We start from the raw sequence: 26,812 nt of genomic DNA on the forward strand, positions 1-26,812 counted from the left end.
ATTGCCTAATGGACCTCTACAAAATTTGTTAAAATCATGACCCCGCCCCAGGGGTCACTTGATTTTACATAGGAAAATCTTCAAAAATTTTCTAAAAATAAACCAGAAGGCCTAGAGCTTAGATATTTCACATATAGCATTGCCTAGTGGACCTTTGTTCAAATCATGACCCCCGGGGTATTCACATATAGCATAACCTAGTGGAACTTTGTTCAGATCATGACCCCCGGGGTCAAAATTGACCAAGCCCCAGGGGTTACTTGATTTTACATAGGAAAATCTTCAAAATTTTTCTAAAAATAAACCAGAAGGCCTAGATCTTAGATATTTGATGTGTAGCATTGCCTAGTAGACTTCTACAAAATTTGTTCAAATCATGACCCCCGGGGTAAAATTGGCCCCGCCCCAGGGGTTACTTGATTGTACATCGGAAAATCTAAAAAAATTCTAAAAATCATCAGTTTGACATTTGAAACATGTAGCTCATATTACTCTGGTTAGCGATCCAGGGTTATCATGACCCTCTTGTTTATTGCGCTATCTGTAAGATTAGCATAAATCAAGAGCATAGCAAACTCCCTGGTTTTATGGACTACAATGATTTTTTATTTTTTTGGTGAAAGAAACAGAACACAAAGCCCAGAACAATTATACACATTGTCAAGTGTACAGAAATTCTTGGACTTTTACTCTTTTAATATGCCCGAAGGGATGTATTATGTTATGACGCCGGTGTCCGTCTGTCCGTTAGCAATTTCGTGTCTGCTCTGTAACTCTTGAACCCCTTGAAGGATTTCAAAGAAACTTGACACAAATGTTCACCACATGGAGACGACGTGCAGAGCGCTTGTTTCGGATGACTAGCTTCAAGGTCAAGGTCACACTTAGGGGTTAAGGTCATATGAGTGTGTTTCGTGTCCGCTCTGTAACTCTTGAACTGCTTGAAGGATTTCAAAGAAACTTGGCACAAATGTTCACCACACTGAGACGACGTGCAGAGAGAATGTTTTGGATCACTCGCTTCAAGGTCAAGGTCACACTTGGGGGTCAAAGGTCATATATGACTTTGCTTTGTATAAATTGCTCTGCATTGCAGTGCTCTTGTTTTTATTTGGCAGATCCCTTTTTTGTTCTCTTACAATATTTTTTTTTTTGTATTACTTCCCTTTTTTTTACTATAAATAGCTTATTTTGAAACTTTTATTATTGGCCGTAGGGAAAAACTGAGACCACTTTTCTGTGGTACAACATGGATGGTACCTCCAATTTTTAGGTGTACTTTGACATAACTTTACCTGGTAAGAATGTTTATGTGGACTTAGAATTTTTTTGGAATTTCTTCTTTTTGTTGTTCCTGTCCTTTGGGCTTCAACAGTCAAGTTCTTTAAATTTTGCTCCCATCGTCTGATGTAACCCTTTGGGCGTATATTGCCCCGCTTGGCGGCGCTCTTGTTTTTTTCGTTTCCAAATGATTTCTGTGGAAAGTGTTAGAGAAAAACTTAGAGACAAGATAGTGAGCTTTTTTAATTATTTAATCGCAAATCTACTAACCTTAACAAGAAAGAGATCTGGTTTATTTTTAGCTCGACTATACGAAGTATAAGAAGAGCTATCCTACTCGCCCCGGCGTCGGCGTCTTTCCACGTCCCCACCTTGGTTAAAGTTTTTTTACACTTTCTCTTTTTTCAACTTACCTCTGTAATTACTTGATGGATTTGATTCAAACTTGAAATACTTATTCCTCATCATCATCCACATCATCTGACATAAGGGCCATAACTCTGGCACCAATATTTCATGAATTATCCCCCCTTTTCACTTAGATTTTCAGGTTAAACTTTTGATGCACTTTCACTCTATCTCTGTTATTACTGAATGGATTTGATTCAAACTTAAAATAATTGTTCAACATCATCACCCACATCATATGACACAAGGTGCATAACTCTGGCACAATTTTTCTTGAATTATTCCCCTTTTTACTTAGAATTTCAGGTTAAAGTTTTGATGCACTTTCACTCTATCTCTGTTATTACTGGATGGATCTGATTCAAACTTAAACAATTGTTCAACATCATTACCCTTATCATATGACACAAGGTGCATAACTCTGGGACCAATTTTTCATGAATTATTTCCCCTTTTTACTTAGAATTTTAGGTTAAAGTTTTGATGCACTTTCACTCTATCTCTGTTATTACTGAATGGATTTGATTCAAACTTAAAATAGTTGTTCAACATCATCACCCACATCATATGACACAAGGTGCATAACTCTGGCACCAATTTTTCATTAATTATTCCCCCTTTTTACTTAGAATTTTAGGTTAAAGTTTTGATGCACTTTCACTCTGTCTCTGTTATTACTGAATGGATTTGATTCAAACTTAAAATAGTTGTTCAACATCATCACCCACACTATATGACGCAAGCTGCATAACTCTGGCACCAATATTTAATGAATTATGCCCCTTTTTGCTTAGGATATACTTAAATAGTGTTTTGATACATTTTATCTTTACCTCTCTTATTACTTTAAGTTGATATTTTTGACATAGACTCAGGCTATAGTGCAATATCTTCATCCACAATTGGAGTCATTAAACACTCCAGTGACAGCTCTAGTTTCCTCAGATGTGCCCAGTTTCACTATCCAGCATCGAAATAGTCGAGCGCGCTGTCTCCTGTGACAGCTCTTGTTGAGTCGGCTAAAGGCTGAAAGCCTTTTGACGAGTCCTTGCTATCCAGCGATTCTCTAAATGGACCAAATAACACAGTGAAGGGATGTAGTTCCATTAGATTTCTCAAACTTCAAACATTTCACTGCATGAATGAAGTTAAGTTGTGTCAATTCCCTTTGCTATGAACAATATACGATGTAATCTGTCATATTTATGACTTGTAATTGTGCAATACTCGAATGTAACTCATTAAGCATAAATGTGCATTTTAAGAATTGCGCAGGCTTACAAAGCTTGCGTAACATCCAGCGAAAGACAAAGAATAGTTCCACAGGGCTCCAGATAAGATGCGTATTAGCGTAAATTACGTATAGAAATAATGCAAATACGCATGTCTAATAATTTCTAAGCATATAAAAACGTATATAAAATTACAGAAACGCACACAATGCTTTTTTAAAAACAAAATTTGAATCGTCTGGATGCGTTAGGTAACATAGCCGATCAGCCTTAATTCTCCCACATTGAACGTAAACACGCATCGTATGATTTCTATAAACTTTGCGTGGGTTGAATTTTGCAGTCAGTAAAGGGATAAATTATCGGAAGAAGAAGCTCTTACTGGTTTGTTTAGTTACTACTGATATTAAAAATGATTTTAATTCTTATTTTTCGAGAAATAAACAAATCGGCGAAACATTAAATTGTATTTTCTTGTAGTTTTTGAAATCGAAAGTAGATCGTCTATGTTTGGCTGCTTTCACGAAACGAAACAACTTTTTTATGAAAAGATTTAAATACGAGGTAATTTAACCGTAAACTTCAATGTCAGATACTGCCAATTGCTGCTAAATGTCTTCGTATCATCACAATTTGTAAAATATATTGTTCAAACTGGAGAAAAGTGTAACCGTATCCGGATATAATATTTTGGGTAAATATCGAGCTGTGTTATGAAATTTTAAGAAAAAAACTAAAAACAAACTGAAACTGGTAGACTATACTGTCAGTACATCAATCATTAGCCGACTCAGGCCATTCAGGCCTTTGATTTTTAACTTTGACATAACATTACATACTTTTCCTATTTATTTACCTATTTAAGAAGTCGAAGACAGCTTTAAAGGGATTTAACTTCTAAGTCTTTTAAGATAAAAATGAAATCACTACCTACATATACAAACCAAATAAAGCTTAGAACCTATTGTTCTAGAAGGATGCTCTAACTGCTAGTAGCCATAAAAGTCGCAAAACAAAAAAGTATTGCACAACTTCCACTTTAGTGCAGAAGGCATGATGGACCTTCGTCTTTGGTACAAAAGGCATGACAATGCAGTAAGGCATGACAAGTCTTGTTCTTTGGTGCATTTGGTATGACAGACCTTGGTCTTTGGTTCAAAAAGCATAACAGACCTTGGTCTTTGGTTCAAAAAGCATAACAGACCTTGGTCTTTGGTTCAAAAAGCATGACAGACCTTGGTCTTTGGTGTAAAAGGCATGACAGACCTTGGTCTTTGCTGCAAAGGCATGACAAACCTTGCTTTTTGGTGCAAAAGGCTTGACAGACCTTTTACTTTCGAGCAAAAAGCATGACAAGCCTTGCTCTGTGGTGCAAAAGGCATGACAGACCTTGCTCTTTGGTGCAAAAGGCATGACATACCTTGCTGTTTGGTGCAAAAGGCATGACAGACCATGCTCTTTATTGCAAAGGGCATGACAGACCATGCTTTTTGGTGCAAAAGGCATGACATACCTTTCACTTTCGAGCAAAAGGCATGACAGACCATGCTCTTTATTGCAAAGGGCATGACAGACCATGCTCTTTGGTGCAAAAGGCATGACAGACCTTGCTCTTTGGTGCAAAGGGCATGACAGACCTTGCTCTTTGGTGCAAAAGGCTTCACAGACCTTGCTCTTTGGTGCAAAAGGCATGACAAACCTTGCTTTTGTCTCAGAAGATATGTACAAGTAACATACTACTGAAGGCTAGTTTAAAGTCAGATAATTCGAACTGAAAAAAGGAAGTTTCCATTGTAAGAAAACAACCTTCTGCAAGAATAATGCACACAGTAATTTTTAAATTTGTCCACTTTTTGATTAACCAACAAAGATATGAAAGACTGTAATTTATTACTATTAAAAAATCAAAGATGTTTATGAAATTTTCCTGTTTGAAGTTCTATTTTTCTTGTCTGACTCCTATCATCAATCATAATCATTGCCATTACATGAAAAGCCTGATAAACATTCCTCTTTGAAGTAAAATATCACGTCTCAGTATTCTATTACTTTATTCCTAAAGTATTATATTATATTTTGAAGATAATTTGAGCAAGGCTGCATATGACAGTAAATTTTATGTCATTTCAATGAAGATGACTTCTTTTTATAATTTATAGTCTCAGACATAAAGTATTTAAAGTAAACTGCAGCTATTGAAAGCTGTAGTTATTTGGGCTTATGCAGCATGTTGGTCTTTACCTTGGATGTAAATGAAAGAAATACTGTTATGGTTTCCATAATTAAAATTAAGTAATTCTCAAGATTTTCACACTTTTGTGATCCTTAGTCAGCTCTTTACCCCAGTAGATTTAAAATTCAGTTAGATGAGCATCATCGGAGAAATACAGACAGTTATCAAAGACCTGATAAAATATAAAGATCTGAAATGTCAAGGTCAGAGTATTACAGACATGATGAAATAATAAAAGTTAAAGTATTACAGACATGATGAAATGTCAAGGTTTGGAGTATTACAGACATGGTGGAATGTCAAGGTTTGGAGTATTACAGACATGGTGGAATGTCAAGGTTTGGAGTATTACTGACATGGTGGAATGTCAAGGTTTTGAGTATTACAGAACTGATGAAATGTCAAGGTTTTGAGTATTAAAGACATGATGAAATGTCAAATGTTTGGAGTATTGCAGAACTGATGAAATGTCAAGGTTTGGAGTATTGCAGACATGATGGAATGTCAAGGTTTGGAGTATTACAGACATGGTGGAATGTCAAGGTTTGGAGTATTAAAGACATGATGAAATGTCAAATGTTTGGAGTATTGCAGACATGATGAAATGTCAAGGTTTGGAGTATTGCAGACATGATGGAATGTCAAGGTTTGGAGTATTAAAGACATGATGAAATGTCAGATGTTTGGAGTATTGCAGACATGATGAAATGTCAAGGTTTGGAGTATTGCAGACATGATGAAATGTCAAGGTTTGGACTATTACAGACATGATGAAATGTCAAGGTTTGGAGTATTACAGATATGATGAAATGTCAAAGGTTTGGAGTATTATAGACATGATGAAATGTCAAGGTTTGGAGTATTACAGACATGATGAAATGTCAAGGTTTGGAGTATTACAGGACTGATGAAATGTCAAGGTTTGGAGTATTACAGACATGATGAAATATCATGGTTTGGAGTATTACAGACATGATGGAATGTCAAGGTTTGGAGTATTGCAGACATGATGAAATGTCAAATGTTTGGAGTATTGCAGACATGATGAAATGTCAAGGTTTGGAGTATTACAGATATGATGAAATGTCAAATGTTTGGAGTATTACAGACATGATGAAATGTCAAATGTTTGGGGTATTGCAGACATGATGAAATGTCAAATGTTTGGAGTATTGCAGACATGATGAAATGTCAAGGTTTGGAGTCTTACAAACTTGACAAAATGTCAGAGTTTGGAGTTTTGAAAAGTCAATGTTCAGAGTATTACAAACTTGTCAAAATGTCATGGTTTGGAGTATTATTTAAGATATCAAGGATAACTGATAATTTGATTCTTTGGCATGCCTCTAAAGCCCTCTATCAATCCCAGTTCAGGTTTTATATGGAAGACTATACTTCCTGGAGATTATTTCTATCAAAAGTCAAAATATCACACACTTTGCTTCTCTAAAATTGTCTACAGCTCCTGCAGGGACTTGGCATTAGAGGAGGAGGTATAACAAGTCAGTAAGAAATTATTCATAATTAGTACAGGAGACAAGAATAGCAGCTAGAGGCATAACTAATATAATATTAGTTATTTTTGAATGACAGTACATCTGCTTCTGTTGGTGGAATAATCCTAAATATTGACAATGTTTTGCCAAGATATGAATATAAATGCAGTAAAATATAAATTAAGCAAAGGAGCAAAGCCTAAATTAGCAGCATAAATTTTAAACTTGAGCTTTTCATACTGCCTTTGAGCTGTTGCAATTCATAATTTGAAGTATCTTTGACTGGAAGACCAAAATAGCCAAAAAGGGTGACTTTCAGAACAAAAATGGACAGAGGATGGTCATAAAAGTAAAACAAAGGATGTTACAAATAAAAATGTTGGCAACTATTTTAAGGTTATGGTTGTGCCAAAAACAAAATACTGACTTTACTGGGGGCATATCTTTATATAGCTGCCATTTTTGTCAGATATGACCAAAATAAATTGAAAGCTTCTTTTTTAATGTACTTAACATTTTATTTTCATATATTACCAAGAAAAGTTTGAAAAATTAAAGAAAGAAGTTTAAAAATTTTGAATGTCAAAGCCAGATGTGTCTGTCTTTTCCTGTTAGCACACTTTTGACATTAAGTTGATCTGTAGCATTATAATATGTATGTATCTCTATATTCTTCCTTTTATTCAGTTTTTACAGACAAGTTGAAAAGATATTCCCTGATGTCTGTTTATATAATGTTAACATTTCCAATTCCAGACATTGGCTGTTTTCCTGCAAATATAATGATTTTTTGCAAAAAAGATATATAAATGAGTATGCTTTTAAACTGTGCGAAAACCCAGCAATTACCTGTCGGGTCATAAAACGTGTGCAGCCTAAAAGTCTCCAAATAAGGAAAGTCGGGGAACAATTAAACACAGAAAATATGGTGTGATGGCAGCAGTGTTACGTAACTTGAGATGCCTCAGATCATATGACACGCTTTCCCGTTTTCATTGCATAGGTTAAAAAAATGACATTTTTATCTTTTACACAAATCCTTAAGTTCCTTTTTTCTTTTTGTAAAAATGGAGTTAGAAATTTGCACTGCAGAAAACCAAACCCTAGTATTATGTACGTTTTTTCACGTTTTTTGCTGCTAGTTGGTGAGTTTTTATTTTTTCAAATTGTTAATTTCAGTCGACCCCTCCTGAATAGATGCATTCCCACCAACTTGATCTCGCTCGCATCCAATGTATCTTCTGATATCATAAGCTTTCTTAACACGAGTGACTTATTCCAGAAAGTTCTCAGCGATCTGTACACTAGTTGGAAGGAGATGCTGGTATTATGTTTCGTTGCCGTAGGTACGATCATTTGAATATTCATCACCCTCAGCGCAAAACTATTGTATCATCTTCATTTATTATTAAATATTCAGTTACAATAGTTTTGAACGGATGTGATGAATTTTGTGACGAGAGTCTGTTCTAGCTGTTTTTACCCTGCATAATATGAAAGGGAAGTAACTGCCACTGTTTTAACGTACACTGTCTCTGAGAAATACGAGATTTAAGAGAAGAATTTCATTCCACTGTCTCGGAAACTTTAGCAAATTATTCCACCCACTTGTAATGAAAATTTATTTATTTAAGGTAACACTTTTCCGATATTTATAATGATCTGTGAAAAGTTATGAACAGTTAAAGAGAACTGGGTATATTTTATATGCTTGTTTTGTCTGTGGCATTTTAAAAGTTGAATTAACAGATTGATAAATTTGAAAATAGACATAGTTAATATGAGTAACATTGTATTATGATGATTTGAGCAATTAGATCCAGCTTTGGAAGAAAGTGCATAATTTTATGTGTAGCAAAAGTTGGTTTATTTTGGTGTTTCAAAATGAAGAAAAGCTAAATGTACTCAAACGTTCTTTCAGGAATATTTCTAACACCTTGTTGTTTTTGACTGGTGAAGACGTACTTTTTGAATTGAATGAGTTGATTAGGGGAAAAACAGTGTTTTTCTCGCTCTCAATTATATATGCTTTATAATCTATTTTTGGATGAAATTGACTGAAAACTTGAAAATGTTTGCAAAATCACAGTCTTTTATCTTTCAGAACTTCTGTTGATAGTACTAGTATTAATTTATACCTCAGAAAATGAAGTTTGTAGGGGTTATATTGGGGTCATACTTTGTGTGATTGGTACATCTGCGGAATTAAATACTACTGAAAGTTTAAAGGGGTTCTAATGAAACTATACACAGCCATCACCATGAAGTTTAGTTGTGTGTGACAATATAATATTCTTTTAACTTAATGCAATTTATCGGGTAATCTTTTAACAGTCAAGGCCACATCAGATACCCCTCCGGTTCACTTCAATCTTAAGCTTACAAAATGTGTTCTTTTTTCTGTTAAACTGCTATTTGTGGATTTTAATCACATCTAATGATAGCTCTAGTTCATTTAATAAAAATGTTATGACTTCTTTCAGCTTTAAAAATTGTAATTATAGACTAGATTTCAAGGTGTTCTTATAAGTATACTATTTTCGTTGAAAAAATAATTCCATATGATGGAAAGAATAAGGGTGTCAGAAATAAGGATTTAATGCAAAGCTAATGTTAGTTCATACAATTATTGTAGATTAATGAAATAGAAACATAAGCTTTGCAGATAAATTCTCATATATGAGACAGTGTATTTTTACAGCAGTGAGATAATTACTTCCCTGTTTGAGTGAAAAGTCTTATTTTGTCTTTTCTAATCCTCTGTTCAAATCTTTCGGCATATGGATACCAAAGAATATAATTACAAACACACAGAATTATTCAAAATGCTTGTGTATAGAATTATAGGCAGTTCAGGCACCATATGTTTTCTCATAGATTTAAAGGCAAGCTTGTATCTTTTATGGGTTTTCAGAAAGCTCAAGCACCATTGTATTTTCCTCATAGACATAAAGGCTGCTCAAGCACCATTATATTGTCTCATAGATTTTTTGGCAGTTTAAGCACATTATTGCTTTACACAGATTCATAGACAGTTTTAGTACCATATAGCTTCACATGGACACATCATATAGTGTCTTATCATTTATTGGAAGTCCAGGCTTCAAATATTTGCTCATAGGTTGAAAGGCTGCAAAGGTGCCCATTGTTTCATGGATTTTTAGATAGTTAAAGCACCTTATAGTTTCTTACGGGTTTAGAGGTCATTCAGGTACCATATAACTTCTCATGAGTTGAGGTCATTCAAGCACTAGCTTCTCATGGGTTTATTGGGATTTGTGCCTTACAGCATAACAGACATTTGTAGACATTTAACTGATATACAAAGTAGTTCTCATGGATTTAGAGGTTATAGAAGCATATATGTTTGCCTGCATTCATAGAAATTTGGAGTAACTTACAGCTTCTAAAACCTTTAGAAATCTCAAGCGCCACATATATGATAACATGTAGATTTATGGGCAGTTCAAACACCACAGTCATGTAACAGGTAGATCTACAATCATGGTGAAAGACTTTCAAGTCTTGTCTGACATTTGGTCAGACGACCCAGGATAACCCATCTGACCGAAATCTTGTGTGACCAAAAACATGTTGTAATGAGTAAACAAAAACAATTAGATATTAGATACATGAAAATTAAACAGATGGTAAGGAATCTGTATTGGAAATTAAAAAAGCATTTTGGCAGTAGTAACAACTGACCCGCTACTAACCGCATCGGACATATGGTCAGATGCCCCGACCCTCCATGTACGACCTAGCTATTTTTGTCTGAACCATGACTTGATTTATAGGCAGTTCAAACAGCACATGTAAGACAGCAGGTAGATTTATAGGCAGTCCAAGCACCATATATCATCTTACGTTAGTGTAGGCCTGTCAGTCACCATTATAATCTTCTCATTGATTAAGTACTGTGGTATTCCGTCATGGATTTAATGTTAGATAAAGTACATTATATATCTTTTTCTGCAACTTGCACCATATTTTACACTGTGATAAGTTACTGTAGACAGCTAACTGAGCACTAATAGTTATTTGCTTCCAATTCGGGCTACAGTATCTGAAAGTATTACATGATATATTAGTCTGTGTACCTCATTACTGGTAATTATAAAGTATTACTGTTTTTTACGACCCATGAGTTTTATTGATTGCCTGGAGTGAGATGACTGTAGATATAAATCAAAGAAACCAGTGGAACTGCTAATAGAACTGATATCATAACATCAAGGCAATAAATATTGTACATTCCTTTCCTAAAGATTTGAGAACTAAGTCTTGTCTGTCTGTAAACCTATTCAGGGGAGACAAATCTGTCGGTTAGGTAAGGTAGACAACTCTATCAGTTATTTAAGTCAGGTGACAAATATTTTTCTAAGCACATTTATGATCACTGAAAACTTTCTCGAATATGCTATTAAGCTTTCTTCACAATTTTCCTTTAAAGATCCATTTGCTTGTTGCCTTGTATGCTTGCATTTTACCTAGACTTGATGTACCACACCCTTCATTTATGTTTTAGATTGATATTATAATCACGAATAACCATCACTATTTTGTTTGTCAAAGTATCATTAAAATTTACTAGTATTTAATTCATGCACCTGTCATTTTGCAGTACTAATCCAAAACCTGTGAGATTGTAACAGGTTTGAATCTAGAATGGGAATAGAATGTTATTTGTTAAAAATTTCAGTCTTGTTTCTACTGTTAGGGAGATTTTTGGATAGAAAAGTCAGTAAAAGGACTCTTTATTACCAATAGTCAGTGTTGTAACCATGAAACTTCTATGCAGAAATTTTAGAAAGTCTGATAGCTCTTAAGCCGTGCTATTTTCGCAAATCAGTTTGTTAATCAGCCCATCCGCTTTAGTCCGAGTGTGCAGATCGTCGGGCATGGCATACGTTCTCTGTGATAATTCGATAAAAGACATTGTGTCTGAAATCATTGGTCCTTTACCTCTGATTCATGTGGGGAAGTAGGCAGTTAATACTTGTGGAGAGCAGGACTGCACTGGTACAAAATCCAGGAACACTGATTAGGTAAACTGCCCGCCAATACTGTTGAAAAACGGTGTTAAATCGAAAACAAACAATTCAGTTTGTGAATCAAAAGCGGGTTGAGAAGCTGAATTAAATGCATTTGTTCAAAGGAGGTTCAGCGGTTTTGGAAATCTTTGCTCATAATGACAGATGCAGATTCTGATCATGCTTCATGCAGTATTTAGTTGCATTATTTTACATTTTGCTTTCTTTCTGTTAACACAGTCAAACTTTGTTCACTGGAACTCAGATAATTTGAACTTCACCCTTTGCTGGTACCAGCAAAATCTACATCAAGTGTATAATATTTGATGGCTTGAACTATCAATAACTCGAATAAAATTTGTCGGCCTATCAAGTTCGAGTAAGCGAAGTATGACTGTATAATTTAACTTATTCTGTTATGCTTGCTGTGTTAGAACTGTCATACTAGATATAACAAAATGTGTATTATCTAGTACATAGGTCATAAAACAAACAATTTCTTATTAATAAAAGAGATGAAATAAGATATTGAGGCTATTTTCTGTATACGTGGGAAAGTCTTTGTTTTCAGATATTAGAACTTATACAAATTTTAATAAAGTTGATAAAGCTTACCATCTGTCTGAATGAAACAAAAGAATTTAATGTTCTTTGTCATTTAACTGTAATAAATTGATCCATAAATTGCAGAATGTTTGAGAAAGTCACATGTTTTCTTGTTTTTCAGCATTTTCTGGAGTTATGGTCTTATTAATAAGATTTCTAGCATCTGCGATCGTCTGGGTTATACTGGCGGTGGCAATCCTAGGATCTATAGGTAAGACTGTTGTAGATGATTAGTCACACAGGTTATTGTGTTTACAGACACAGTCAAAGTATATCTTGTATAATTTAGGAAAAGGCATCTTTATCAACATATTTGTCTTGGCCGCTGTACTGCTTCAGTAGCTTAATGGTAAAGCAACTGCTTCTAGTGAAGGAGGTTGTGGGTTCGCTTTCTTGTCATGTCCTACAAAAGATGTGTAAAATGGTACAAGTGTTATCCTTGCTTGGCACTGGGTATTAAAAGGAAAATTCTAGGACTGGTCAGTCTGGTGTCAGTAATATGACTGGGTGGTGTACCATTTCATATGTCAGTTGTGTGATATTCCAGTGAGGCAGCACTATAAAGTTTGGCATTGTGCTCACTGCTACAAGTAGACACTGTGACCTTTATGGCTGAAAAACTGTTGTAAAATATAAACTGGACCCAAACACACACACACACACTTGTTTTGTTGTTGAAGACAAGGAATCATTTCATCTGCAAGTACTTACTTCAAGATGAATATGAACTTCGGAGTCCAGTATTGGAATGCTGTGCTATGAATAACTGAATAATCGAACACTGATGGAAAGGTCCTGTTGTTTCGAATATATTGCTGCTGAATATTCATGAATGGCATGAATTTATGTTAGTGTGTTTGGGAAAATAAAACCATCACGAGTATTACTCAGTCAGTGTGTGAAACTGAAATACTGTAGTTAAAATTTGCTTAAAATAAAACAAAACCAGCAAGCATGGACCCTGTCATCATACAGATCTATATGTATAACTTAACCATGAATCTGCCTACTGTTACGTATGTCTTATAATCTGCATGTTTTTCTTTGATTCTCCTATACAGCTGGTACAGCGTTCCTGTGGTGGACGTATGTTGGTTTCAGAAAGAAACTGGATGAGGATGAAGCTATCAACTTGCCATTGTTAGATGTTGAAATAAACAGCGAACGAGCGTTCCTTATATACTCCATCGTTGCCACAGTGTTGACAGTAAGTACAATTCTTCTCTCAGAGTGCTTGCTTTGCCTTTAGTCAAAGTGAATTTATTATCTGCACAGGTCCTATATTTGATTTATAATTTATGAGGGAAGTTCATTTTATGTATGGTTCTATTACTTGAATAGTGCAGTAGAAGTATTTGTGTTGAAATGCCATGCATTCACTTCCAAAGACCAGGTCTGATTCTAAGAGATTTTTACTGTATAACATCTGTTATAATTGTAATGTGGAATTCACATACAACTGTTCTGAAGTCGATGACCTTAACCATTCAGTATGGAGGCCCAGTACCCAATATTTAAATAGAAGAGAGAGATGTTGGGTTATAGGACCTTATATAGCTAAATGATTTAAGGTCATTGACTTCAAATCTCTTGCCCTTCACTACTGTGGGTTCAGAACCTTTCAAGGAATAATAAAGAATTCTGTTATATCCCCTGACTATGTGTTTGTCGCATAGGTTTTTCTTTTAAATTTATAATGTCCAACTCTTACCTGTGAAGATATTTTGTTGATATATTTCAGGTGATATTGTTGTTGGTGATCTTGGTAATGAGGAAACGTATAGCTCTTGTTGTTGCATTGTTTCACGAGGCCGGGGCCTGTATAGCTGCGATGCCGTGTCTGTTGCTACAGCCTGTATGGACATTCCTTATTCTGATGGGTTTCTTCATGTACTGGGTGATAATTCTTGCCTTCCTTTCTACAGCAGGTAATGTGTGAACAGTTAATCCATCCTGCTTTTCCCTAGTTAACTAAATAATGGAAGTCTGTCATAGTGATATTCTGCGAAACACACTACTGTTTGATTTTATACGATGGAAGAATACATTGTGCCTGTTTGAATTGAATACAATTTGACTTTGATTGATACTGAGTATAATTGAGAGATCCTTTGAAAGGAAACCCACATATCCCGAGTTTGAGTTTCCACAATGGCAGAGACACAACAACCAATGATATTCATTCTCCACCACTGTTTCATGAATGAAAATTGTCAATTGTGTCCAAAGAACATATGAGTTTTGATAAGAAATCCAGAACACAGATAGTAATGCCACAAGATTGTCGTTAACTCACTGATATTCAAGTCATGGAAATTGTAACAAATGCAGAGCAAACAGAAATAAAACATCTATTTCAGAAAAACCAAGTATGAATTCAGATGGATATGTGAAGTATACAGAACACGAGACTGTATCGTACATGTGGTGGTATCACTTGATTGGTCTGATCTGGACCAGCGAGTTCATTATCGCCTGTCAGCAACTTGTTATCTGTGGATCTGTCGCTACGTGGTATTTCTCAAGGTAATTGTTTCAACTGACCAGTTATTTGTTGTTGTGGTTAAGAATTGAGGCATTGGAAAAGAATTTAATCATTATTTTAGAAATGATACAAACCAAACAGTTATTTGTCATTGAGTAAAGTCATTGTTTTGAGTTCAGATGCAAAAGACATATGAAAAGGACACAGCCCTATAAGTGATATAGTAATATATTTCTGACCGACAAGGATTCTGTTCTAGAGAAAATCACTGTTAGAGAAATATTATTTTGATTCACACACATGCCAGCCTGGTTGTTGATTGGACTTCTTTTATATAGTTCAAGGTTGCATTCTTCACATGAGGTTGCTCTTACTATAAATGTATTTGCAGTAAAACATTTTCAGATGAATTTGCCAGAATATTGCTGTACAAATGTAACTGTAGCCTTGATAGCTCAGTGGGAAGAGCACAAGACTTTTTATGCCCCCACTTTGGGGGGGGGGGGCATAATTATAGATTTGCCCTTGTCCGTCTGTCCTTCCAAGAATGTTGTGTCGCGCCTAGCTCCAAAAGTATTTGACGTAGAGTCACAAAACTTTACAGGAATGTTGGTCAGCATGTGCAGTTGTGCACCTGGGGTTTCGCATCCGGATTCATTCAGTCATGTAGGAGTTATGGCCCCTGACTTTGTAAAACTTGGTCATTTTAGTGTTGTGTCGCGCCTAGCTCCAAAAGTATTTGACGTAGAGTCACAAAACTTTACAGTAATGTTGGTCAGCATGTGTAGTTATGCACCTGAGGTTTCGCATCCGGATTCATTCAGTCATGTAGGAGTTATGGCCCCTGACTTAGTAAAAAATTGGTCATTTTAATGTTGTGTTGCGCGTAGCTCCAAAAGTATTTGACCTAGAGTCACCAAAGGTTACAGGAATGTTGGTCAGCATGTGCAGTTGTGCACCTGGGGTTTCGCGTCTGGATTCATTCAGTCTTGTAGGAGTTATGGCCCCTGACTTAGTTAAAAATTAGTCATTTTAATGTTGTCGTGCGTAGCTCCAAAAGTATTTGTCCTAGAGTCATCAAAGTTTACAGGAATGTTGGTCAGCATGTGCAGTTGTGCACCTGGGGTTTCGCATCCGGATTCATTCAGTCGTGTAGGAGTTATGGCCCCTGACTTAGTTAAAAATTGGTCATTTTAATGTTGTGTCGCGCGTAGCTCCAAAAGTATTTGCCCTTGTCTGTCCGTCCGTCCTTCCGAGAATGTTGTGTCATGCCTAGCTCCAAAAGTTCTTGACGTAGAGTCACAAAACTTTACAGGAATGTTGGTCAGCATGTGTAGTTGTGCACCTGGGGTTTTGCATCCAGATTCATTCAGTCGTGTAGGAGTTATGGCCCCTGACTTTGTACATATTGTTTTTCCAAAGTTGATCTGTGTCCTTTGTAATGTAGTGGGGGCATCTGTGTCCCATGGACACATTTCTAGTTGAATTAAGTGTTGTTAAGTTTGAATCATGTTGGGAACTTGTCACTTACTTGCTGTTAAATACTTGTTAACAGTCCAGGAACACTAGTTTGATTAACTGACTGCCCTATGTAAATGCTGTTGAAAATAAAAAAAACAGTGTTAAATATCCCTTCCCACCATCCAACAAAAAATGAACAGTCTAAAGTCTTTGATGCTTTTAAAATTCTTCTTCATTACATTGTACTTCTATTTAGAAATGTTAGCAGATCTGGCAATGTTTTACAATGAGACAGCATGCGGATTTCCAGACATGTTGCTGAAACTTAAGATTCTTAACATTTTTACTAACCTTTGTTAATACTAGTGCAATTTCCTAAAGTAATTATTATATTTCTTGCACAGAGATTAATTGGATTTTGTTAAATGTTTCTAGAAAATCAATATGTCTCACATTATTGTGAATTATTCGTTCATGGGAAAAATTATCTTGAAGAGAAAAAAAATGATTATGAAATGTTATTTTGTCAGAGAATATTATTGTTTGCTTGTTGGACAAAATTATTGCTTGATTTGAAATTGAGATGTAAGCAACAACAAATTGTTTAATGATTCCAGGAACAAAGACAACCTTGGCTGCCCGATCATGGATGCGATCAAGTTGCTGGTATTTCATCATCTAGGCTCGGTAGCATTTGGTGCTCTTATTATCACTGCTGTCAAGCTGCCTAGGATGATACTCATGTACCTTCATAAAAAGTAAGTAGCTTGATTGTGTTACAAGATACGCCAGTACCTTTGTTAAAGTAAGTAAGTTGATTGTGTAACATGATATTTAGTATGTACCGTCATAAAAAGAAAGTAGTTTGATTTTGTAACACGATACTGATGTACCTTTATAAAAAGTAGCTAGATTGTGTAACCGTTACACGATACTGATTCACCTACATAAAATATAGCTAGATTGTGTAACCATTACACGACCTTAAAAAAAGTAAGTAGCTAGATTGTGTAACATGATATTTATGTACCTTCATAAAAAAAAACAAATAGCTTGATTGTGTAACACAATTTGCATGCACCTTTGGTAAAGTAAGTAAGTTGATTGTTTAACATGATGCTAATGTACCTTCATAAAAAAAGCAAATAGCTTAATTGTTTAACCAGATATGCTTGAACCTTTTGTAAAGTAGGTAAGTTGATAATGTGGCATAATATTTATGTACCTTCATAAAAAGTAAGTTGCTTGATTGTGTAATGATACTATTGTGCCTTCATAACAAGAAAGTAGTTTGTAAAATGAGGCTCCTATATCTCATAACAAGAAAGTAATTTGTAACATGTACCTTCATAAAAAGTAAGTAGCTTGGTTGTGTAACACAGAACTTATGTAGCTCCATAAAAAGTAAGTAACATAATAAAGTCACTAGAGGAAGGTTTTGTTTTTTACTTTAAAAATTTAACAAGTTACATTCTTTAACTTTTCTGTTTACAGATTAAAGGATACTGAGAACAAGTGTGCAGAGTACTGTATGAAATGTTGTATTTGTTGCCTCTGGTGCCTTGAAAAATGTCTCAAATATCTCAACCAGAATGCCTACACTATAGTAGGTAAGTAAGATGAACTGGAATTCCTGTACTGTAGTATGTAAGTAATGAAGCACATTGTGTAAGGATTTATATTTTTCACAGTTTACTACTTCTGTATCAGGCCTCCAGTTTGTTCTTAAAAGTGGTTATTCTTGCTCACTAAGAATTACTTGCAGCTGTCCAGTTTAGACTTTTACCCTTGCTTGGAGTATAATCCATTCATTTAACTTTTAGCCGGCTAAATTTTTTAAAATGGACTGGTCCATCATTCTGTTTCGGCAAAACCACTTATTTTTCAAAGGGGTGTTCACAGAAAATATACCGACTGAATAGCGAACAGTGCAGACCACAATCAGCATTGACATAACTTACTTTACATTAACAAACTTGAAGTCAACAAACTACTGTTGATTTCTGATAGGTACTTACTTGTTTGTGATAGCTCTAGTTTTTAGACTAAATTTTAATATTTGTATATTTCAGCTATTGAAGGGACAAACTTCTGTAAATCAGCAGTGAAAGTAAGTAATCTAAACTTTCCCTGGTATAGCAGCATCATACAAATTTATATTAAACTGGAAATATGGATTGCAAAAATGTTACTAAATGGTACACGAGTGCTTGCTGAATTTCGAGAACATTTGGAAAAATAAAAGTATTCCTCAGAATCCTAGGAAAAAGTTCATTGAATGTGATTTAAGCTAAAAGAAACAAAAGCTAAAAAAAGGCTTAAAAAAAGTGGTTAACTGAGATTATTTATTTGGGATTAAGGCCACCAGCCCAAAGTGTGTTTTGGGTTAAAAGCCATTTTTAAACAGTGTTACAGTTACGTAACAGCGGGCAGTTAAGATGTCCTGGATTCTGTACCAGTACAAATATGTTTACTGCAAGTAACTGCCAACTTCCCCACATGAATCAGAGGTGGAGGACGAATGATTTCAGATGCTATGTCTTTTATCAAATTGTCACGGAGAACATATCCCTCACCCAGGGCTTGAACTCACGACCTCGTGCTCCGTAGATCAGCGCTGTCCCTATTGAGTAAGCGGGCTGGCTCCCAGACACATGTTTACGTATATCACATATCATAGTTTATCAGATATTACCTCATAAGTCATGTTGGTAATGGAAATAAGGTTATTACTTACCGAGATAATTAAGAAGTAACCTTCCTTTATTTTATTTTCAGTCATTTACAACATTAGTAACAAATGCTTTACGAGTTGCAGCAATAAACAGTGTGGGAGACTTTATCTTATTTCTCGGTAAAATTGGTGTGATGGCCGCCACAGCTGCAGTTGGTCTTCTCTGGTTCAAGGTATGTATTTCTTGGAAACATGTAATAATTGAGAAATAAACCACATTTCTGCTGCTAATGACAGATTTTGTCTGGAACAAAAGTCTACATGCCCAGCCATGTACAGTATCTTGTGTAGGTCCTATGTGGCTGACTGGTTTATTTGATTTATGAGATGATCTTTTGTCTCTAAATTTTGTAGACTGTTCATAGTTTTCACTCCATGTCTGTATTGTTGGTGTATTATTTGCCAGAGTGATCATTTGCTTAAAAGATTTACAGTGTACTTCTTATGCCCCCGGCATCTACTGATGCGGGAGGCATATAGTGATTGTCCTGTCCGTCCGTTTGTCCGTCCATACGAGGTTAACCAAATGGGACCGTTTCGTCTAGCATCAATACCCCTAACTAGAATGACTTAATACTAATGCAGATGTAACCTGTGACCATTCCTCATCTTCAGACATCACCTGACCTCAGTTTGACCTTGACCTTGAACTTGACCTCGTTTTGGACTTAGCTTGCTTTGTATCGACAAAGATGCCAATGGAGGCATCAAGCCTTTATTGAATGCAGCTGCTTGTTTTCACTAAAATATTTCATCTTTGTATAGTTACTTCTGATGTAGGAAAAGTTTGTGATTTTTGCCAAAATGTCCAGTTTGTGGATTTCAACATTTGGAGATAAAATGATAGAGAATTTTGTTTGCTCATTGGGATTTGATTCCATGCATTTCATGATTATGTAAATTAGTTCCGTATGAATGTTTAAGATTTTACAGTATGTATTTTTCCCCGAAAAGCAAGCTGTTGATTAATATATCAATGTTTTATGTTTCAGAGTCGTTCAGATCTTCATTATTATGCTGTACCTGTGTTACTGGTGTGTGTGTTCTCATATCTCATAGCTTCTTCATTCCTCTCCACTTATGAGGTAAATAAAACACTCACTTAGTCCTCTCATAGCCCTTTCTTTCCTCTCAACCTAAGAGGTATAAGAGGTAAGGGCTTAGTCCTCTTATAGCTTTTCCATACCTCTCAACTTACGAATTATAGGAAATGCTGGCTAAGTCCTCTCATATTCTTTTGATTCATTGCAACTTTTGAGATAAGTTTATAAGGTAAGGGTCCTCTCAAAATCTCCTCATTCCTCAGAACTGACAAGATGAGAGAAGCACTTGTTTAGTTCAACATGTGTATTTTCAAAAACAACTTTACTGTGTAGTTACAGGCAAATATAACTTAAAACTTAAGTTTTGAATGTTACTTAAACTGCAAAAACTAGAACTGTTTTGATCTATATTATTTGTTCAGTGTAATATCAACATTTCAGTGTGCTAAGATATTTTTTGGAGAGAATGGAGTAGGTTTTGAGGTTGCCTCAAGTGAGAGTGGGACCGGTAAAGAGTACAATCAGAGTCATAATTGTTTAATTCCAATAAAATTTGTTACTAGTTCATCACTGATGGTGGTTGGTTATTAATCCCCTGCCGTGGCGGAGGGATTATAGGAATGGTCTGCGTCCGTCCTTCCGTCCGTAACAAATTCGTGTCCGGTCCATATCTCCTAAAACCCTTGAAGGATTTCATGAAACTTGGGTCAAATGATCACCTCATCAAGATGATGTGCAGAACCATGAGTCAGCCTTGTCGGTTCAAGGGCCAAGGTCACAACTCAAGGTCAAAGGTTTGAGTCTGCATTTGTGTCCGCCCCTATATCTCCTAAACCCCTTGAAGGAATTTTATAAAACTTGGGTCAAATGATCACCTCATCAAGTCGATGTGCAGAACCCATGAGTCAGCCATGCCGGCTCAAGGTCAAGGTCACAACTCAAAGTCAAAGGTTTGAGCCTTCCATTTTGTGTCTGCTCTATATCTCTTAAACCCCTTGAAGGAATTTTTATAAAACTTGGGTCAAATGAAACACCTCATCAAGACGATGTGCAGAACCCATGATCATCATGCCGGCTCAAGGTCAAGGTCACAACATAGGGTCAAAGGTTTGAACCTTCCATTTTGTGTCCGCTCTATATCCCTAAACCCCTTAAAGGATTTTCATCAAACTTGGGTCAAACGATCACCTCATACAAGGTGATGTGCAAAATTATGAGTCAGCCATGGGCAGCTCAAGGTCAAGGTCACAACTGAAAGTCAAAGGTTTGAGCCTTCCATTTCGTGTCCACTCTATATCTCCTAAAACCTGGGTCAAATGATTACCTCATCAAGACGAATGAGCAGAAATATGAGTCAACCATGCCAGCTCAAGTCCAGGTCACAACTAAGGGTCGAAGGTTTGACCCTTCCATTGGTGTCCACTCTGTATCCTCCTTAACCCTTAAGATTTTCATCAAACTTGGTCAAATGATCACCTCATCAAAACTCATGAGTCGCCCTGTCAACTCAAGGTCAAAGGTCACAACTGAAGGTCAAAGGTTTCAGCTCTGTATCTCCTAAACCCCTTGAAGGATTTTCATAAAACTTTGGTCAAATATCACCTCATCAAGACGTTGTGCAGAATTCATGAGTCGCCGTGTCAGTTCAAGGTCAAGGTCACAGCTAAAATCAAAGGTTTTACCCTTTCACTATCCATAGCAGTGGCGGGGGATTTAGCTGTCTTTCAGACTGCCTTGTTTAATAGAGTTATGAAATATTGTTATGTTGTTACTATGTGCTCACTAGAGAGATGTTAATTAGAAGATGACTATTTTCAGATGGTTATAGACGCAATGTTGTTGTGCTTCTGTCATGATTGTGATATCAATGATGGTTCTGCTTCCAACCCATACTTCGCTGGAGAATCTCTAATGGTTTGTATACACTTACACCTTACATAATTTTAACCTTTATCTTGCTATAATTCTAAAATGGACTAGTCTATCGTTCAGTATGGGCAGTACCATTTATTATTCAAAGGGGTTTTTGCTGAAAAGTTACTGATTGAATTGTGAACGGTGCAGACCATGATCAGCCTGCACATATGTGCAGGCTGATCTTGGTCTGCACCGGTCACAAAGGCAGAATCCCTTGCTGCCAGCAGGCTAAAAGTTAAATGATGTCTTAAAATCGTCTTTAAATGTGCGGATGTCTCTGATCACGGACAGATGTGTCAAAAACTAACCAACAGACTCGTACATTTTATTTCACCCTATTATGGGTATTATATCTATTTACGGCTGTGATAACTTTCAGCACCAATCCAAGGTAATAAGAAAGTTTACTTAGACTTGCATTGTCAGAAAGTAAGGTATGGCTATGTAGTTACAATAAGTTGGGGGCACCAGTTTCCTTTGAGCACACATGTAGTTTTTCTTCAGGTTTTGACTTTAGGCTCAGTCCAACAAAGTGTTTAAAGTTGAATCATAAACCAGTCAAATTCTCAATACACAAACTATTGACGGGGGATTTCATTAAGGAGTCATGTAATAACCTATTTAATGTACACCTGCTATATGTATGAAATGATTATTGTGTATGGATATATTATTTTTCAGGATTTTGTTGATGGTACCAGTAAGTCCCTGAATGCAATGAGAATTGATGAGAAGAGTGGCGAGGAGGGTGAGGCTGCACAGATCTGAACTCCAGCAGAGTAACTGGCCCAAGGCCAGGGAGAATGTTAGCTTGGAAAGACTGACTAACCATGATATAATACTCAATATTAAACTTCCAGGCTGTAATCCTATCAGCATGGATTTAGATTAAACATGACATAGAACAGACCAGGTTTAGAGAATAGATACTTAAGTATCACATTATGTTAAGAGAGTATATTTAGAAAATCTGAACAAAATACGCATTTGTCGCAGTTGTAAACACAGTAGGATTTCATTATAAGCGATCTTTAGCAGCAAATCAAAGGCAGATAAGTGTCAGGCTAAGAAATACATAATATCATGAAGTAGACTACAGAAGAGTTCACTGTACTATTTAATTGCAGGATTTTTAATAAGGAGCTTAAACATGTTTTTATGATCAAGGTTGTGTTAAATTTTCTGCCCTTTCTACATTTTGCAATCCTGCAAATATTTGATCAAGTTAGTTTGGAAGATCAGTAGGGAAATACAATTATGATATGTTCATTTGGAAAGTTACACTGTTCAGCTTTCTTAGAAAATCTGACTGTATCATTTAGTTTCATGCTAAGGATATTTTTGCCAAGTGATGTTTGAAAAAAAAAAATCACAATTCTTGAAATGAAGAAGTTATAACAACAGTCTGTTCATACATTTAACAATTAATTCACTTAACATATAGAATTATATATCTTATATGTACAGCACATCACCTCAATAGCCTTTAAAGGGGAAGCAGCCAGATATATATCAGCTTTACAAAAGTTTTCCTGGGGGACCTGTATGATTAAGGTTACTGACTTCACACTGCTGTTTAAGACCTCGTTTTGGGTGTAGAATTGTTTCATGTTAAGAAGTCATTTCACTGGCTTACGAAAGTGGGTGGTTCCGTCCAGGTGCCAGCGATGCCTGAAATATTGTTGGATGGGGCACATGGAGTCTGCCTCCACCATCAAAAGCTGGACAGTCAAGGTATGACCTATAATCATGTGAGTTTAGGTGTTTAACCTAAAAAACCCACAAAAACATAAGTTTTACCTTTTGTTGGTAATTTTAAATCAAAAACATTGTGAAACATTTCTATTACAAGTAAGGTTATTCAGGCAAAACCTTTCATTTGATGTACAACATGAGGCATGCCCCTTTAAGATTTTGTCGTGCCAGATGATTGATCTTTTACCCTGCCTAACTATTGTATAGGGCTTTAATTTTTTTTAATACTAGAGACTTTATATTAATTGACTTGTACAGAATTACTGTTTGTAGGGCCTTTATTATCTTTTTTTTTCTAGATAGTTTATAGTGTGCTTTTGATATAAATCAATTTAAAAAGTTATAATATTTAATTGTATAGTAGTCTATTTGTAAAAAAAATATTACATGCAATTGTTATTTTTGTTTTATAGAAAATCTTGATAAAATTGTAATATAAAATTAAAGTGTATATATTACTGGAATGCCTGTTTATATATGCGTCGTTCTCTTAAAGAGATGAAGTGTTGTATATTTTGGCAAATGTTAAACAGGTTGAGGAAAACCTATTTTGATGTTAGTGAATTTTTGTACATACACGTGTTGTGACAGCTTAAAAGTTGTATCAAACTTGGCATGAATTTTGACATTTTCCAAATAAGTCTAGAGACGGCAACTTGTTGTATATTTTGTATTACATTTATAAGAGAGGGAATATTATTATAAAATAATATGTTCTTCGTAACAGCTCAGCAGGGTTGCATCAGACTTTAAATGGAAGTAGAAATTCCTTCATTTTAGGAAGTCTATTCTATTATTTAAGCACTCGCATACTTTTTGTAACTATCCAACATTGAATAAATTTTGATATTTTCAAAGTGAATCTAAAAGTTTATAATGTAGATATTGCCATATGTAATTGTACTGTGGGAATACTTACATACATCTTCTCATTAAGACAGTTTTGCCGAGTATAATCAGACTTTGAATTTATAGCTAAGGAATAAATTAAGTAATATTAAATCTTTGAGTAGGATCAGAAATTTATTTTTTATGAGCTTAGACAACTAGCAAACACTGCTGTTTCCATTGCACACAATATATACAATTAAAATATTTGGTAATGACTCATATGGTGAAGTATGATCTTAGATGAAGATATTTGATTTTCAAAGTACTTGAATCAAGCTACTTTTCAGAATAATTTGGAAACTTTCTACAGTTAAGTAATTTGTTAGCTCATTTTGACAGCGAAACCGAAAGAGTTTTGTTTTATCGGATTGTTCTAGACTATTACTGTCAGACATACAAGCAAAAAATTGATTTATTCATGTTACATTTTTTGTCCATATAGTAGCTTCTCGATTCATTAAGTGTTACATTTCGGAGACATTGATCAAGGGTTACATCTATTGTAGCTAGGAGACACCAATCATGTGCATTACATTTATAAGACATTTATCAAATGTTATATCTGTGAGACATTTATCAAGCGTTACATATGTGAGACATTATCATGTTTTACATTTATGAGACATTGATCAAGTGTTTCATCTGCGAGGTAAAGATTAAGTGTTGCATCTGTGAGACATTGATTAAGCATTACATCTGTAAGACATGGATAAAGTGTTACATCTGTGAGACATTGATCAAGTGTTACATTTGTGAGACATAGATCAAGCATTATGTCTGTGAGACATTGATTAAGTGTTACACCTGTGAACTACCGATCAAGTGGTACATCTGCGAGACATTAATCAAGTGTTACATCTGTGAGGCAGTGATCAAGCATTATGTCTGAGACATTGATCAAGTGTTACATCTGTGAGTCACTGATCAAGTGTTACATCTGTGAGACATTGATCAAGTGTTAATCTGTGAGACACTGATCAAGTGTTACATCTGTGAGACATTGATCAAGTGTTACACTTGTGAGACATTGATCAAGTGTTACATCTGTGAGACATTGATCAAGTGTTACATCTGTGAGACACTGATCAAGTGTTACATCTGTGAGACATTGATCAAGTGTTACATCTGTGAGACATTGATCAAGTGTTACATCTGTGAGACACTGATCAAGTGTTACATCTGTGAGTAAATGATCAAGTGTTACATCTGTGAGTCATTGATTATTGTTTCAGTTGTATATGCTATTGTTAAACATGTATGTATATGTATGTATCAAGTAGGTAATAAAATATATTTTTGTAATGTCTAATGGTGTTGGTTACATTTAAAAAATGTGTATTCACTTGTTGTAACAATATTAAACATTTAAGGAACTATTTTTTTTCTGGATGAATTCTTTAACAAATTTCTATATATTTTCTATGAACCTTTTTGTTTCTGTACTAATTTAGAAGGGAGACTTCAAAATATTCATTCCATTTCTTTAGCTTTACTGTTTTTATACATCATTGAACATCAGTATGGAACTATTTCTTGCATTTCATCATACTACATGGTATTATATGAGCCGCGCCATGAGAAAACCAACATAGTGGGTTTGCAACCAGCATGGATCCAGACCAGCCTGTGCATCCGCGCAGTCTGGTCAGGATCCATGCTGTTCACTAACAGTTTCTCCAATTCCAGTAGGCTTTAAAAGCGAACAGCATGGATCCTGAATTCAATTTACTAATGGTCACAATGAAATATATGATTTTATTGTATCATTTTACTATACAATGTATTTATGTGATGTGTAATCTTTATTTTTTTTCTCTGGTATTTGATTAATAAGAAACAACAACAGTGTGGCTTATATTTATTATAATTATTTACAGTAACTTATGTTTTAGATATGAGCCGTGCCATGAGAAAACCAACATAGTGGGTGTGCGACCAGCATGGATCCAGACCAGCCTGCGCATCCGCGCAGTCTGGTCAGGATCCATGCTGTTCGCTAACAGTTTTTCCAATTCCAATAGGCTTTAAAAGCGAACAGCATGGAGCCTGACCAGACTGCGCGGATGCGCAGGCTGGTCTGGATCCATGCTGGTCGCAAACCCACTATGTTGATTTTCTCATGGCATGGCTCATATATTTTACAGCATCAAGTCTGCTTCATATGTTATTATTGTGAAACCTGCATCTGAATCAATTGCTTACACAATAATTGTTATAAAATAAAAAAAATCATTGCA

The 26,812-nt window shown here is 35.4% G+C and overlaps 1 protein-coding gene across 9 annotated transcripts in view; it reads left to right on the plus strand.

The window, feature by feature from the left end:
• LOC123523739 (choline transporter-like protein 1) overlaps window positions 1-26,812 on the plus strand; it is a 91,262-nt gene extending 64,450 nt beyond the window's left edge. For 8 of the 9 annotated variants that reach the window (XM_053539459.1, XM_053539460.1, XM_053539464.1 and 5 more), the window contains 12 exons: window positions 7,830-7,996; window positions 12,411-12,500; window positions 13,351-13,496; window positions 14,031-14,217; window positions 14,650-14,815; window positions 16,853-16,993; window positions 17,730-17,845; window positions 18,308-18,345; window positions 19,014-19,142; window positions 19,962-20,054; window positions 21,831-21,926; window positions 22,611-26,812. In XM_053539459.1, coding sequence (XP_053395434.1) covers window positions 7,830-7,996; window positions 12,411-12,500; window positions 13,351-13,496; window positions 14,031-14,217; window positions 14,650-14,815; window positions 16,853-16,993; window positions 17,730-17,845; window positions 18,308-18,345; window positions 19,014-19,142; window positions 19,962-20,054; window positions 21,831-21,926; window positions 22,611-22,697 — 1,456 coding nt within the window. In that variant the 3' untranslated portion in view covers window positions 22,698-26,812. The remainder of the gene's footprint in view (window positions 1-7,829; window positions 7,997-12,410; window positions 12,501-13,350; window positions 13,497-14,030; window positions 14,218-14,649; window positions 14,816-16,852; window positions 16,994-17,729; window positions 17,846-18,307; window positions 18,346-19,013; window positions 19,143-19,961; window positions 20,055-21,830; window positions 21,927-22,610) is intronic. The other variant, XM_053539461.1, reaches the window with a different exon arrangement.

This window comes from Mercenaria mercenaria, chromosome 3, assembly GCF_021730395.1.
Source record: "Mercenaria mercenaria strain notata chromosome 3, MADL_Memer_1, whole genome shotgun sequence".
Taxonomy (NCBI): Eukaryota; Metazoa; Mollusca; class Bivalvia; order Venerida; family Veneridae; genus Mercenaria; species Mercenaria mercenaria.